At 39.9% G+C, this 17,742-nt stretch overlaps 1 protein-coding gene across 1 annotated transcript in view; it reads left to right on the top strand.

Moving 5' to 3' along the window:
* The window catches only part of CLDN16 (claudin 16), a 43,653-nt gene that overhangs the window by 17,015 nt on the left and 8,896 nt on the right, over positions 1-17,742 (top strand). The window contains exons 2-4 of the mRNA XM_001362514.3: positions 7,985-8,087; positions 11,306-11,470; positions 13,988-14,179. Of these exons, the coding sequence (XP_001362551.1) occupies positions 7,985-8,087; positions 11,306-11,470; positions 13,988-14,179 (460 nt within the window). The remainder of the gene's footprint in view (positions 1-7,984; positions 8,088-11,305; positions 11,471-13,987; positions 14,180-17,742) is intronic.

Raw genomic sequence — 17,742 nt, 5'->3', positions numbered from 1 at the left:
AATCCCATGTCAAGAAAAAAATGCTACAATTGACAAGGGAAAAAAAGGACAACAACAAAAATTTAAATACTGTGGAGTTACATGCAGAATAGCACAAGATTTAGCAGCCACAGCATTGAAAGAACACAGGACATGGAAAACATAATTTCCTAGGACAAAAGAACTTGACTTACAAACAAGAATAGCATATCCAGCAAAACTGACCATAATTATAAAGGTATAAAATTTGGCTCTTCCTAGGGAAAAATCATAAACTGATTAGCAAATTTGATGAAGAAATATACAAAGGTAATGATGAAAGACTAATCATAAGTGACCTAAAAGGTAAAACTATTTGATTTGTATGTCATCCAGAGCCTCTGGGAATGAATGGTATCCTCTCTTGGTATTTTAAAGGAGGAAGTAAGGATGGAAAACTTGAGGTCAAGGTGATTTCAATAGAATGAATCTAAATGGTAGTGGAGTAAATCAGGAAGAGTAGGGTGAAATGACTATGCTATATGGAGGAGGAATTAGTGTAAGAACTTCCATGGAGAAAGGAGGAGTGGTGAAGGATTGGTAGTATTAGAACTCCACTCTCATCAGATATGGGATAAAAATAGAACAATATACACAATTAGAAAGGGAAAGGGCAGGATAAGAGAGGGACTGAAATAGAACAAGGGAGGAACCAAGGAAAGGAAATATCCTTTAGGGGCTCAGGGACTAAGAAAAGGAAGAGTAGATTAGAAAAAAGGAGGGCAAGGGGATAAGAAAAGCAAGGGATACTAGAAAAGATTAAATATCAAGAAATGTGAGATGAGGTGAGGAGATAAGGAAGGGACTTTTGAAAAGATGGACAGAATGGGAGCTAAAAGGAAGGGGGCAGGCCCTCAGAAAAGTGAATCAATTTAGAACTAGAAGGGCCAAGGAAGAGGATAAAGGAAGAATTCTAAGAAGTGATGTGAATTGGAAAGAGAGTAGAGAGAAATTACACATCTGAGGAGGGAAACAACAACAAAAAAGAGGACAGTGAGGAAAAACTGAATGGAGAAAAATATTCAACTAGTAATTATGACATTGAATGTAAGTGAGACGAATTCACTCATAAAATGAAAATATATAGCAGAATGGATAAAAAAAATAAAAATATGTTGATTACATGAAATACATTTAAAAATTGGGTATGAATATAGTTTAAAAATAATGGGTTGAAGCAGAATATACTTTCTTCAGCTGATACAAAGAAGGAGGGGTAGCATTCATGATGTCTCATAAACTTAATGCTAAAATACATATAATTTAAAAAAAGATAAGCATGGAAACTATATTTAAAGGAAGTATAGATAACAAAGCATCAGCAATTTTAAATCTATATGCACCAAATATTATAGCATACAATTTTTAAAGGAAAAATTAAATGAGTTACAAATGGAAATAGATAATGAAATAATAATAATTGGGGACTTTAGTGTCCCCCTCTCAGACCTAGACAAATCAAACCAAAAAATGAATAAGAAGTCAAAGAAATGGATAGAATCTTAGATAATATGAATATGAAAAAATATCTGGAGAGGACTGAATGGAAATTTAAAAAATATATACTTTCTCAATGGTACATGACAACTTCACAAAAATTGACCATATATTAGAGCAGAAAAATATTATAATTAAATGTAGAAAAGCAAAATATTAGATGCAACTGTATCATACCACAATGCATGCAAAATTACATATAATTAGGTACCATGGAAACAAAAGTTAAAAACTAATTGGAGATTAAATAACTTAATTTTAAATAATGAATGGGTTAAAAACAAATTATTAAACAATAATTTTATTAAAACGGATGGTAATAATGAGACATCACACCAAAACCTATGAAATACTACAAAAGCAATAATTAGAGGGAAATTTATATCTTTAAATGCATACATTAAAAAAATACCAAAGCAAAAGATCAATGAATTGGGAATGCAATAAAAAAAAAAACTAGAAAAAGAACAAATTAAGAATCCCCAACTGAACACCAAATTAGAAATCCTGAAAATTAAAGGTGAGATCAATACAATCAAATGTAAGGAAATCATTGAATTAAAATTAAAACTAAGAACTGAAATTTAAAAAAATCAACAAAATTGATAAACCATTGGTTAATCTAATAAAAAAGAGAAGAACACAATATCACTACCACTAAAGAAGAAAAGGATGAATATACCCCTAATAAAGTTGATATTAAAATGATTATTAGGAGTTTTGCTCAATTATATGAAAATAAATTCAACAAGAAAGAGAAATGGAAGAATATTTAGAAAAAAATAAATTGACTAGATAATCAAGGCAAGATATAGAATACTTAACCTAAATAAACCTCTTTTAGAAAAAGAAATTAGAGAATTCATAAATGGACAAATTTACAAGAAAATTCTACCAAATATTTAAGTATTAACTAATTTCAACTTTAAATATCTTTTTGGGAAACACAGTTTTTGGAAATAAAGGAAGTTTTACCATACTCCTCTTATGAAACATATATGATGCTGATACCTAACCCAGGAAGAGCCAAAAAAAAAAAGAAAGAAAATAGTAGACCAATGTTATTAATGAACATGGATGCAAAAATCCTAAATAAAACACTAGCTAGGAGAGAACAATAATATCTCACAAAGATAACATATTGTGACAAAACAGGATTTGTAATAGGAATACAGGGATGATTTAATATAAGTGAAACAATTAACATAATTGCTCATATCAATAATAAAAGTAATAAAAACATAGGATTATATCAACAGAAGCAGAAAAAACCTTTGACAAAATAAAACACACTTTCCTATTCAAATCACTGGAAAGGATAGGGATGAATTGATTTTTTTCTTAAATTATATCAAGCATCTACCAAAAATCATCAAGAAGTATTATCTGTAATAGGGAGAAACTAGAAGCCTTCCCAATAAGATCAGGAGTATAACAAGAATGCCCATTATCACCAATATTATTTGACATAGTATTAGAAATGCTAGCAATAGCAATAATAGAAAAAAAAAAGAAATTGAAAACATTGGAATGGTTAAAGATGCAATGAAACTATTTCAGTTTGCTGATGACAGGATGGTAAATTTGGAAAATCCTTGAAATTTAAATTAAAAAATTAGTTGAAGTTATCAATAATTTTAACAAAGTAGCAGTATATAAAATATACCAACATAAATCATCAAAATTTTTATATATTCTGTCCTGTAACGGAAGAGATAGAAAAAGATACCTCACTTAATATCACCACAGATAGAATATAATATCTGAGAGTATATCTGCCAAAACAAACCCAGCTACTATTATGAATATAATTATAAAACATTTTTTTACACAAATATAAGTCATTGTTCATTGTTCATGACTGGACAGATTTAATATAATTAAAATGGCAATCCTATCTAAACTAATCTACCTATTCAATGACATCCTAATTAAATTACCTAAAATATTTTACCAATTAGGAAAAATAATAACAAAATTGATTTGGAAGAATAAAAGATACAGAATATCAAAGGAATGCATGGGGGGAGGGACATAAAGGAAGGAGGTTTAAAATAACCAAATTTTCAATTGTGTTATAAAGCAGTAATTGTCAAAACTATCTGGTACTGCTTAAAAAATAGTAAGGTAGATCGGTGGAACAGAACAGACAAACAACAAATAGCAGCAAAAGATTATTGTTATCATGTATTTTGACAAAATCATAGATCCAGCTTTTGTAGCTAAGAAATCATTGTTTGGTGAAAATAGCTGGGATAGCTGGAACATATTTTATCAGAAATTGGGTATAAACCACTTTATCTCACACTATTCACTAAGATACCATTAAAATGGATACAAGATCTAGACATAGGAGATGCCACGAGTAAATTAGAAGAGCAAGAAATATGCTACCTATTGGATTTATGGTTAGGAAGGGAATTTATGAGTCAACAAGAGATGGAGAGCATTGTGAAATAGAAGCTGGATAAGTTTGAGTACATTCAAGTGAAAAGTTTTTGTACAAATAAAATCAATAAGGTCAGAAGGAAAGCAGAAAATTGGGGGGAATTTTGTAGGCAGCCTATTTCTGAGAGAGATGTGTCATATCTAAAATATACAGAGATCTTGGTCAAACTTTTAAGAGTAAGAGCCATCCCTCAACTGATAAATGGGTAAAAGATACAAATAACTTTCAGCTGAAGAAATTAAGGTCACATATAGATGTATGAAAAATTGCTCTATGTCACTACTGATTAGAGAAATGCAAATCAAAATAATTCTTAGCTATTACTTAACACCCATCCGACTGGTCAAAATGACAACAAAGCAGAATGACAAATGTTGGAGGCTCTGTATAAAAACAGGGATACTAATGCATTGCTGGTGGAGCTGTAAACTGATCTAATAATTTCAGAGAGGAATTTGGAACTATATCCAATGAATTATAAAACTGTGTATGTTTTTCAACTTAGCAATACTGTTGCTGAATACATTTCTGAGGAGATCAGGGAAAGAGGAGAACAGCCTATATGTTCCAAAATATGACAATTCTCTTTGTTGTGGCAAAGAATTGGACACTGAAGGGATGGCCATCAATTGGAGAGTGTTGAACAAATCGTGATATATGTCTATGATGGAATATTACTGCACCTGAAGAAATAATGAACAGATTGATTAAAAAAAAAACTTGGGAAAAACAGCAGGAGATAATGAACAATGAAGTGAGTAGAACCAGGAGAATATTCCACATTGCCACAGAATTAAACCTGGAAAAATAGATTCCCAGTGAGGAAAAAAAAAAAAAAACTCAGGTCCTGTTAATGGGGCACCTAGTGGGGACACTCCCAAAGGTGCCTTTGTGTAAAATATGAAAGATTTCACTTATAGCTAAATGTCAACTGCCTTGGTGATGTCTTCTTTGATTCCGGGAGGGTGAGGAAGGCCTGGGACAGAAGTGGACAGGGGTTATTATTTAGATATGACAAAAAGTAAGCTAAACGCACAGGGGATTTGTGCCTTCATTTTTATATGATCTCCTTCTTCTTTGTGTATGGAGATGCTTGTTTCATTTGGAAGAAAAAAGAAAATATTTTGATAACTTTCTTTCCACACGCAGTGCATTCTGTCAGTATGTTGTATAATTTTTGCTCATTCAGAAACAGAATTCTCCGAAGCAGCCTCTGGGCTTCGCTAGATTTTCAAAAGGCTCTTAGGCACCACGAGTTAAGAACTCCATCCTTGAAGCCAAAGGCATCCCCTCCTTGTGAGGAATCAAGTATCACAGCCACAGAAGGGATATGGATTGGCTCACGTCCATGCAATCTGTGCTCTGCTCATCCTCAAAAGAAAGCAAATGGGGGATGAGGAGGATAAAGTCAATTTGCAATACTGCTTGGTCACCTGGGAATTTCCCCCCTCCACCGCAGTCCTCTTGAAAATGCTGACCCTAGTAGGATAAAAATTGCCCTACTTTGAACAGGCTGCTACTCTTTCCCTCCGTAATGGCCCCTCTCCAACCCCATTAGCTCAGAGGTGACAGCTGATGGCTGCTGACTGTGATGCGGGCAGCCTTGGATCAAATCACCTCCGTATGATAGGAGCCTTTTCACCTTGTCTTCCGTGCACAAAGGCACCTTTGAGGGTGTCTCCCCTAAGTGGCCCATTAACAGGAGCTGGGTTAATTACAGCCCCTGTTCTCACGCACCAAATGAAGCTAAATACCAGAGCCAGTCGACAGCTGTGCCCCTGGCATTAATACCTAATGGAATGGGGTTCCTTGTGTCCTCTAATGAGCTCATTGCTGCTCTCAGTATGCTCAGTGCAGGTAAATGATCAATAGCCTTGACGATGGCCGCAGCTGTCCTTGCTTTAAGCCAGGCGCACATTCTTCCACCTGGAGCTTCGAATGCCCGCTTGGCCCACTCTGGCCTCTTCCACAGCAAGACAGGAGAGGTCCTGGCATGGGGTGAGGCGGGGGCAGAAGTCAGGGAGGCAGTGAAGTGGGACACCGCTCCCCCGCTCTGAGGGACGGGATCTGCACGGCTTCCTTCTCCACCGAGTTCTAGTCCACATCCAACCATCCTTAACCAGAGCTATTCTTATTAGCCGAGGAGAAAAATGGACTCAGCCAATGGGGAGGGGGATGAAAATGAGACAGGACCTGAGGCTGCAGTGACCGGACAGCTGCACGGCACAAATTGTATAGACCTCTTCCTGTTCTGTGGGAACTCTTTGAAACGACAGGGCAGGTAGTGCTTTCAGATTGACAAAGAAAGGCCTGAACCTGAGCACCTGACACCAGGGATCTTTCAGTCCTCTTCATGAAAAGGGATGCGTCTCCCATGAGTCTCAGGACAGTAAGGTTCACAGATCCCTGGAATATCCATATATACCGTGCGTAGAGCTGATACATCAGGCGGAGGTCCAGATCCTTTCAGTGTGCTCTGTGAGGAAGGACACTGTCAAGTAGGCTTCATGCCGCAGAGGAGGAGAGGGCTCTGCTTATATTTTTGGACGCCGTTTTTATCTGCAAGGGTCCATTTGTATGTGTTCACATCTCTTCCCACAGGCCCCATCCATGTTTTTTTTTCCCCTTTGCTTCTCTCCTTCTAGATCAGTAAAGTGAAACTATCGAATTTTTTCCTTCCTCGAGATGATTTTTGTTTAAACTCGACTGCAGCTCTCCTCAGATTTCCAAGGTAATGCAAACCACTAATTGAGGCAGAAGGAACAAAAATATTAACCCTGCTCAATATGCATGAGCTCTCCCAAGAATACTCGAAACTATTTTCTCTTGGCATGTTTACAATTCTGAGAAATCTACCGTGACTTTCAGCTTATGGAGAAATTATGAAAAGTCTCAGGGCTTTGGTGCCTTTTAGCGCTAAGTACTTGGTTAGAATCCTCGGCACGGCGTTTCCAAGGTAAAGTGGTTTGCAGCTGTCAGCCTGGCAGAAATTAATGTTCCATTTGTCTCTCGCCCTCATCCCAGCTGCAGCATTCCTAATCTTGCAGAGGACCAAGGAAGGGGTGAGCCTGGGCTCCTTAGAGTGGAAGGGGTGGCGACTCTGCTGATCCGTTCTGGTTAGGACTCTAGGCAAGACCAACATTGGGCAACACGAACCAAGTCCACACGCCTTTACTAAGCACCGACTCTCTGTGCTCAGGGTTGGAGCTGCAAAGAGAAGCGTTCCGCGGTCCTTAAAGTCGTCAGGGAACTTTGGTTCTATGGGAGCTCTCCCAGCTACATAAATAATGCAAAACGGATGCAAAGCAAATGGAAAGTGATTTATGCGACCTGGGGCAGAAAACACACAGGAGCTTGGGGAAGGGAGGAGGTCAAGGCAGACCTTGAGTCCAAGGTGGTCCCTGAACGGAACTTGGGGGTACTTGAGGCAGAAGAGTCTAGACATGAGGTAGTCTGAGTTCCATATATTCCCACACATATTAATATTTTATATGATGTTACTTGCAGACTCAGCATTCTCCATAGGAAGACTCTAATCATGCTTTCCATTGAATTAAAAGGCCATACTCTGAGCCCAACGGCTCAAACGTGTTCCATTCTTACAGGAACCCAAGTGGAGATCAGACGTTGCTATCTTCATTTCCCAGATATTGGGAATGGGAAGGCAGAGAGGGGAAATGGATTTCTTACAGGCAAAACAGCAATTCAGTGACTGAGCCCTCTAGGCATGGGTGCCTCACTCTACGGAGCCCAGTTTTCCAGCTACAGTCTTCCTGACTAATGACACCAAGGAATCCGGAAGTGAGTTGACTTCCTCATAGCATAAGCATTTATTGATTGACCAAAGTGCTTTAGGGCCACGATGGTAAGTTCCTTGTTGGGAGTTAACAGAATTCAGATCACGTTTGGGATTAGTTCATTTTGTTATCCAAATCCCCGCAGCTCAGTTCTGCCTTTGATCCAAAGTAATGCTTGGGTGTCCATGGACCTTCTCTCACCCAGTGCCTTCTTTGCATCTAGGTGAGTACAAAGTGCCGAGGCCTCTGGTGGGAGTGTGTCACAAATGCTTTCGACGGCATCCGAACCTGTGATGAGTATGATTCTATACTGGCTGAGCACCCTTGTACGTATGCTTTTGACTTCCTTCTCTGCTGGCACAGGTACCAAGCTGCATGCCTAGCCATTGACGCCTGTCTGATCTGGGCTGGCCTTTGTCAAGTTGTCTTGACAGTGGTTGTATCTGTGGATTCCTCCAGGTTTGCAGACAATCTTGGAGAAATCTGCAGGATGTGAGGAGGAGAATCCCAAAGAAAGATGCTCTATTGGCCCTTGAGTGAATGCATGACTAACAGCAACCAAAGAAGGCACTTATTTTCCCATTCTGATTTTATAATAAGAAGGGACAAGACAGCCATTGCTTAAGCAATCCCCATCATACCTCTCAAAGCCAGGGTTCTTCTATATTTCTAGTGAAGTCTTGTTGCCAAAAAGGATTTGAGCTCTCCCCTCAAGAAGATGGAAAATGGACATTACTCACTAAACTAACCAGTATATGGCATGGGAGCACCAAATGTAAATAATGGAAAAAGGAGTGTAAGTCCTAGATATTTTGGTCCCTTTTCCAACTTGGTTCTCTGTTAGTAGAGTTTCCTATACATCAGAAAATGGCTCCAGAAAAGAGCAAACCTGATTGTTGCTCCTCGCAATCCTTCTCTGCTCTCTTTCCTGGTGAATCCAATTTATCCCAGAAGCAAAACAAAATGAGAATGTCAAGAAGAGTGGGCAGATCCAGCTTTTGCTTCTGCTCTCTGTTGGCACCAGTGACTGGCACAGGAACTCAAGGCAACTCCTTGTCTCATGACAAGTGAAGGCAAAGCTCTGGCTCTTTCCTTGAAAATTGCTTTTTGGAGAAGAGCAGCAACCTTTCAAGGTAACAGTCAAGCTTGCACCGATGCCATTTCAGAGCTACTTTCCTGAAATATGCTTAACATAATTCAAAAAGTCCATTCATTTCCTAAAAAGCCTCACTTTGCACTAGAGTTATTCCTCAGGACTTGCCTGCATCTGACTGCTAATAAGGCGGCATAGTTCAGTGGCGATGAAAATTTATCTGTGTTTCGTGCCTGATACAGAATGCCTTAGCATCATTCATTTGAGTGGAGAAGGAAAGAAAAGGTTGGCAATCTCCAACCTTCTATATTTTGACTCTGCACATTTTATATAGAATATTGTTTTCTTGGGCTATGATTTACTTTGACCTCAGTGGAAAGTGGTTGAGGTTAAATAATGGTTCATAATTTTGTCTGGATATTTTAGGAACAGAGAGGAAGCATGGCATGGTGGATAGAGAGCTGACCTCAGATTCAGAGACTAGAGATCAGAGGTTGAGAACTGGAAGGGACCATAGAGGCCAGAGGCCAACTTTCTCATTTTACAAATGAGGAAATTGAGATCCAGAGAAATTAAGTGCTCATCCCAGCTTACATAGCATGTCAGAGGAAGGATTTGAACTCAGGGTCTCTTAAATAGGGCTCCATTTCAGCTACCTCAAAAAAAAAAAAAAAGATAAAGACAAGCCCTGACTCTGACACTTATTGATTTTTTTTAACCCCAAGGCAAGTCATTTTCCTTTTTATGGCCCCAGGAAATTTTCTGAGACTATGTTGAAAAGCAGGTACTAATCTTCATTGGAAAAGGCTGCACACTATAGTCTCCCATTTTCAATGAAGTCAAAGATCTGGTACTCAGAGATCTACACTCAATTAGAGACATGTTTAAATTTTTTTCACATGTCCTTGGTTTTATAGTTCATATTTTCATGCTTTATGTTTCCCTGGTTTGCGATGCATCACCTCTTTCCCCCTCTTCCATCAAATTCCAAGATCTAACTAGGCAGGGACAAATTTAGAGTACCTTCTTGAAGCTGGACTGGGCATAGATCAGAAACCAGAGGACTAGGAAGACACTTCATTCCCATGTAGTCACTTCTATCCTCCTGATCATTTCAAGGTTGATCCCTACATGAGATCAGAATTTGGCTTAAAGCTTGCCTTAACCCCAAATATAGACCCTTCTTCCTTCTCTCTGTTGCCTCTCCGTGGAAACAGCATCCCTTCTTTGCCTCACTTTCCTTGTCGGAGATTGCTGCTTACTGCTGAGACCTAGGATCTGACAAATAAAAGCTCCTCACCACCCAGACCATTTCCCCCTTGCTTAGGCTAAAGGAGACAATCAATATGGTCCCATCAGCCAATCATTTTAACTTGAGTATATTTCTGGATGTCCCCAGTGAATGAAAGGGTTCCTATCAAACTATGGAAAGACTCCTTTAATTTCCTCCCCCCAAACAATTTTAGAGCTAATCACCCTGATGAATACTACATACCATACTAATGCTCTGATAGAAGTGTGGAATAGAACTAGAGTATGACCAATGGGGCTTTGGACTAGGGTGCCAAAATTTAGGGTAGGAGTGGACTTCCTACCTTGGATGGTGATCTTCATTCTATGGATGCTCTAAGGCCATCCCTAATATCTGATTGTTCTCACACCTTTCCCAAAACAAACCTCCATTTGGGTCAGGATTAGGCTCTGAGGGGAAGATTCCCTCTTTTGTGACCCCGAAGATGTCCCTTTCTGCCTCCATCCCCTCAGTGTCCAACAGTAGTGGAATTTGTTAAGGGCTCAAGAATTCCCAGTTCCAGTTGATATCTGAGTAGGAGAGTTTCCTTTGCTCTTGTAGGGATTTTCCCCAGTGAGACCAGTGATGAGCTCTTCTAAGAACCTCTATGATTTCCACTTGTCCCCAGTCTACATCCTTACATGTCCTCTTTTTTGGCAACAAAATTTTATCCATAGACCAGCCATAGTATTCTTCTTAGAAACTCCAGGCTTTGGACCCTCAGCTTTTATCCTGCTTTTACTTCCAGGCTTCATTGAATCTGAGGGGACAGCTAAGTGGCTCAGTGGATTGAGAGTCAGGCCAAGGCCCAGAGGGTTCCAACCTGGCCTCAGACACTTCCCAGCTGTGTGACCCTGGGCAAGTCACTTGACCCCCATTGCCTAGCCCTTACCACTCTTCTGCCTTGGAACCATTACATAGTATTGATTCTAAGACAGAAGGTAAGGGTTAAAAACAAGAACAAAAAAAAAATAAATTGAGTCTGAGCCCAGCCTGAAGGGTGGACACCTTGAGATTCCTGGGGCATGGCTTGAGCGTCACAGCCCTCCTACTGGGTCTGGAGGGTGTCAGTGAGTCCAAGGCTTTGGGGCACATCTGATCAGCTAAGTTACTCCCTCTCTCTCTCTGCCTTGCCATGACCACCTGTCCTTGTGTTCTAGTGAAGCTGGTGGTAACGCGGGCACTGATGATCACAGCAAACATCCTGGCCGCCCTTGGATTCCTCTCTCTGCTGCTCGGCTTACACTGTGTGAAATTCCTTCCTAACGAACCTCTCATCAAAGTCCGCATCTGCTTTGTGGCGGGAATCTTGCTGGTGATAGCAGGTACTTGTGGGGAAAAGGCAGTGGCTCCGAGGCCCTGGGATCCTGTACCCCCCCCCCCCAGGGCTCTTGCCGTTCAGCCCCTTCATTTTACAGACATGAACCCAAGGACGTTACTTGTGTGACACCACCCATAGGACCCAAGGCTTAGAGTTGGGAGGGGCCTCAGAGTCCCAAACCCTCAAGAGGATTTTAAGGGAATTACCCATCATCATCCTTATAATAAGTGGCAGGTGGGGCCTTGAGCCGAGGTCCTCTAGCTACGGGCACACACAGCCTCTTATATGCCCCACACAGGCTCTATCAGTGTGGAGGAGGCTGAAGGGAGAAGGGGCGTAAGAACAGAAGGTTCTCTCAGGTAGGAGGCATTCTTGCTTCTTCTAGCCGAAGGATAACTAGGATTCTTGCAGGCACTCAATTTACTCCAGGACTGCATTTTCTCCCAAAGGGCTGGAAAGACTTTAAGTAAAGAATCACAAATTCTGAGCTAAAACCACCTTTTGAGGCCAGGTAGTTCCCACCCCCTCATTTTTTCAGAATAGGAAACCGAGACCCAATGAGGTAGAGTGAGATAGAAAGAGATCTAGACACAGCTGTCATTAATGGGAGTCTGAGGCTTCAAAGCCAGGCTTTTGGGTTCTGGAACCAGAATTCTTCCCAGTCCAGGAAGCTGCCTTCCTTTTGACCTGAATTTTTTTGAAGGAACAAACGTCTACAGATCTATGGGGAAGAGTGACTCTGAAATGGCATGCCTCATTGCCCACCAGATGATTCCTCAGTCCACCATCATAGCTGATTAGGGAAAGAATTCAAGCAACACCCACAAACCTTCAAGAAATGTAAAGACCTGGGTGCCTCCTGCCACAGAAGGGGGTAGAAGGTCTACCAAGGTGCTAGAAGGGCAGGATGGCAAGTTCCAGTGCATCTTCCAAGGTGGAAAGTATCTGATTAGGGGCCCAGGGTAAGCTATGGGCTTACTTTGGTGAGGAACAACCTTGTGAAGTTCAGAGACGTCCATTATGGGCTGCCCTTGGGAGGGATGACTTCTTTTAGTCCTAGCCCATTGCAGATTCAGTGTGTCTGTGGAGTGAACAGCAACACAACAAAAATCACATAACCTCAAGGCTCTGAAGTAAGATACTGTGCTAAAAAGGATCTTAGGAGGAAATTTAAAAAAAATGAGAAATGGTTGAATTCCTCCCTTCAAAAGACTTATGGTCCCATGAAATGTCAAAGCAATTTTGCAAAGAAAAACATCATAGATCAGACTTAGATTTGGAAAGGATAGCTCATCTAGACCAACTCTTTCATTTTTACCAATGGGAAACTGAAACACAAAGAGATTAAAATGATTTGCCCAAGGTAATATACAAAGTTATGTGGAAAAGCTAGAATTTGCACCCAGAAATTTTCCTTCAAATCTAGAAATGGTTCCATACAACAATGCTGCTTCCAAATAGATTCTAGCAAATGTTCCCCCCATATTACAGAAGAGGACATGAAGGTAAGACACCAAGAGCAGTAAAATCTTCTGCTTTTCCACCCCAAGCTTTCCCTGGTAGAAAACATATCCTTTCTCACAGGTCCAAGAGAAAAAGAATAAAAGGTAAAACTGGCTTGCCAATTTTTAAATTTCTGAATGTGTGAATGACACATTTTCTTTAAGAACACCAACAGGTCAATTTGATCTTAATTTGATATTCTATGTGAGGGCAGAAAATGAGCATCTTATAAAATCCTGGGTTTTCTCTCTTTTCTAAAGATTTTGGAAAATATAGAACTGCAAATATACAGTGGAAAGAGGCCTTAGCTATTACTAAGTCCAATGTCTTCACTCAAATATTTAATGCAGCCAAGATGGAAAATAATAACATATCTGTTGTTTGTATAATTTGCAATTTGATTATCATATAATTTGTTTAGCAGTAATAATAACTGACATATAGTGGTGTACATTGTCAAATATGCTTTCAAAACACTATCTTCTATGAGATGCCTAAAAATCCTAGAAGGTACATCCTTTGGTCTATCATTATTAACTAGATTTTATAAATGAGGAAATAAAATCATTGAGAACAAACGATTTGCCCAGGTCTCATAGAGAGTCAATTAAAAAGGTTGTATTAGAACTCAGATCTTCATCCTGATTCTATATCCAGTATTCCATCCACGGGTCCATACTGAATTTTCAATTCAATATTGACTACATGAATGGTCTTCTGCTGAATTCTGATGGCGCAAAAAAAAAAAGGAAAAAGAAATAGTGCTCTCAAGGACCTTACATTCTTCAGGATGATGAGAAAGCAGAATCCCAGAGAGGAGAAATGACATTCCCATCTAGTAGTCAAAGGCATTCCTCATTTGCCATACAGATTTCTTGATTCTTACTCTAGGAATCTTTGCCCTACCCATCCTTCATTAGGCCAATGTCAACGCAACCAAGACAACATGGATGGGACCTTTGCCTTCACAGGCTGGGAAGTCTATCCAGGGTTCTACTCAGTGTGCCTTTTATTGCAGGTGTTCCTGGGATTGTTGGCTCTGTGTGGTATGCCATTGATGTGTATGTGGAGCGCACCTCTCTGGTTTTACACAATATATTCCTGGGCATCCAATATAAGTTTGGATGGTCATGTTGGCTTGGCATGGCAGGGGCCTTGGGATGTTTTTTGGCTGGAGCAGTCCTCACTTGCTGTTTATATCTATTTAAAGGTAAATATGAATAAAAACTTACACACACATATATAAATGTATGTGGTATAATTACTCATCTATATACAGCCATACATAAATGTTTGCATGCATGTATATTTTTGTGTGAGAGATGCATAGGCTTCAAGTTGTATATAGGATGTTCCAAAAATCTTTTAAGCCATTAAAACTTAAATGGTGTGTATACTACATCACTGTGTGTGTCTACATAGGTATATGGCTTTATATGTATTGAACATATGTTATATATAATGTGTATATATATAAAAAATAAATCACTATGATATGTTATGAGAAAGAGAGAAAGAAACAGAGAGAGAGAGAGGGAGGGAGAGAGAGAGAGAGAGAGAGAGAGAGAGAGAGAGAGAGAGAGAGAGAGAGAGAGAGAATGAATGTGTGTGTTGTTGGATTGTGTTGTTGTTGGAATGTTGTGTGGATGTTGGAACCAAGTAATCAGCTTACAAGAGGCTGTTCTTGGTCTATTTTATGTTAAATTTTACCTTCCATCTTAGAATCAATATCCGGTATTGGTTCCAAGGCAGAAGAGTGGTAAGGGTTAGGCAATTGGGGTTAAGTGACTTGTCCAGTGTCACACAGCTAGGAAGTATATGAGGCCAGAGTTGATCCTAGGACCTCCTGTCTCTAGACTTGGTTCTCAATCCACTGGACTATCCAGCTGCCCCCTGCTTAGTCAGTCTTGAACATTCTACTCCTCTATCTTTTTAGAAACAGTGCTTGAGCCAAGCAATGCCACAAGCTGGGTCCAGCTCCACTCCTGGCTTCAGGGGTTCCTGGCAGGTGAAGGAACAGTCAGGCAAATATAAGAAATGGAAGACAGCTGTGCATGTGTTTCAGTCAGGGGCAGGCTTGCATCTGGTGGCTGCTCTACCATGCCCAGGCTTGGTATTTATTCTTATACCCATTTTCTTGGCACACAGATACATTAGCTAACATACATGTTCAAGTAAAGATAATTGGAAAAGTGATACATTAACAACATTAACATTAACATTTTAACAAATTACATGATTAACATTCTGAGATCATGCTATATTCTTGTATTGTAACTATTGATTTTTGAAAGGATTAATAAATGTTCCACACAAGTTAAATGATTTCATCACAGGTGGCTTAATTTTCTTATTAACCTGTGAGGAGACTAGGCTTACAAGCAATCAAGGAAAATCTACTTATTACTTTTAACAGGAAGAAATAATCAATCAGAAATTCTAAGGACAGTTCAACAATCATAACATTGAGTTTGAGACATGAGAGAGGCATTAAGAACACAATTCATATTATTAGGATGATCAATTCTCAGGGCTAGTGGGGAGTTTCTGGTCACTGAAATCGAGTCACTGAGGCATGGTGAAGCTTGGAGTACCTGTACATTTTGTATGGGCCTTTATGATTGATTTATATACTAGCTTTAGGAGAAACATTTTCTATGCGGGGGGAGGGGAGGCTAAGTTTGTGTATAGCTTGCTGGGAATGATGTACCAGAGTAAAAGTTAACTCATGATAGTCTTTTTGGGTTTGGATTTTGGAGTCTGGTCTTTTGGTGATATTTTGGGTATAAGGTGCTGTCCAGCAACCCTTATATGAAAGGAAAGATAGTTGATTAGCCCTTGAGGGAAGAGCTGGAGCCAAGGGAATGGATAAGAATAGAGCCAGACACCAAGGCAATTTTTACAAAAGAGCGAGCTACACAGTGAGCCCAGCTATCCAACTTTGCAAGGACACAAGACAGTTAGATAACCTTAAATCAACAACACGGGAGTCAGAATGAGAATAGAGAGCAGTTGAGAGAGTAACCTCTGATCACTTAGAGCCAGAGCTCTAAGCACAGATCATGAAGCCTTGAGGTTAGGAGATTAAGAAGGAAAGGTCTTTTACAGAGAGTGAGGAAGTTCCACAAGAAAAGCTGTTCCTGGCCAGAGGCCAAGTTCCAGATAGGAGAGGGACAGGTGAAAGAGATAAAAAAGGGCCATCTCTCTGTGAGCTGCTTGTATTTACTGACATTGTGATGTAAAGGTACATTATACATATTAATGAAGACACAGTGGATTGCCATTGGTTCAGGTGTAAAATTACAACAAGGCAGAGGTGTGGATTTCCTAAGCGAGGTGAGCACCAAGAAATCTGTGTTTGCGCCACAATCTTAAGAATTCTGGTATCAAAGATTAGTGCCTTTCTTGCCATGCGCAGGACTGAGCATGTTCCCTCCTAACCCAATCCTTACCAATTAATCATCTACCTTGTACATACACATGGGTGGACTGTTACATTGGGGAACTAGAGAGCACGTATTTTGCTCTTATATTATTCCTTATGAGGCTATGGAGGGGATAACAATCATGGCAATTCCATTACTAAGGGATGTTAATGAGAGAAGTCATGCAGAGGGGGCTGAGTGGGCAAATCCATCCTGCTGATGAGCCACTTTGTGACCTCTTGGTTACCATGAGTGACTTTGTCAAGGCGTTGTGGCCTGATGGCTCCCAGCACAGCAAGGGTGTGGTAGAAGACTCTGGAAATTAAATCATTATCACAATAGAGGCCTGGGGATTGTTGACTCATTATAATAAAATGATAATGATCATAATAATCATCATCATAACTGGCATTTTTGTAGTGTTTAAGATGTGCAAATATATCCATTCTCATTGGAGCCTTGTAACATTCCTGGTTATATGAAAACTAAGTCAGAGCCAATAAGGGAAAAGAAATTATATCTGACTCAGTTACACATTAAATTGTGGAGTTTTCCTGGAAATATGGCATATATTGATTGTGTGTGCACTGAGTGGCTTAGAGCCTCTTCTTCTCCTCTTCCTGTGATGTCTCATCCTGGTGCACAGCTGCCTCCAGGTTCTCATGACCTGTGGAATTCATCATGTTCTGGCACTTGGAGTTCAGGGGTGGCCAGGACATCTGCACTTTGAAGTGACTCTGCTTACAGGGGGATTGACTGTTCAGATGTAGCTCTTATGCCCTCTTAGGAAGGCTGGGGATGTGATAGTCTCTCTCCAGGGAGGAAATAGTCATGATTGCAGAGTCCTCCTCATTTGACAAACAAAAATAAGGACTGAGTTCAGGTGACTTTGTAGGGAAGAGAAGTAGTAATGGAGACAGGCCAGAGAGTTCTGGGGACATTCAAGGGAAGCTGATAGGTTTGGAAACTCTCAGTCCATGAACTTTCCTCCATGTTTCTCTACTAATATTTTGCCTCTCTCTGACTTCAAGAACATCTTGAATTTACATTGTATGTATTATGTGTTCATTTACTTATTTATATGTCATCTCCCCCATTAGACTATGAGCTCTGTGAGTGGACTCTGCACTGTTATGAACTGGGAATAGAGAAAGGAAAATGTCTCTAATCTTACTCTCAAAGAGCTTCCTTGCATTGATTGTATCAGGGAGACACAATGGATGTGTTTAAGCAAATAGAGAAGATACAACTAAAGTAATGGGAAATGCCAGGGAGGGCACATGTATCTGGGTGGAGGGAATCAGGAAAGATTCTGTACAAGACACTTTCTGAGAAGGATTCTGAAGGA

This window comes from Monodelphis domestica, chromosome 8, assembly GCF_027887165.1.
Source record: "Monodelphis domestica isolate mMonDom1 chromosome 8, mMonDom1.pri, whole genome shotgun sequence".
Taxonomy (NCBI): domain Eukaryota; kingdom Metazoa; phylum Chordata; class Mammalia; order Didelphimorphia; family Didelphidae; genus Monodelphis; species Monodelphis domestica.
Note: the sequence above shows the minus strand (reverse complement) of the source record. Positions and strands in the feature narration are given on the sequence as shown.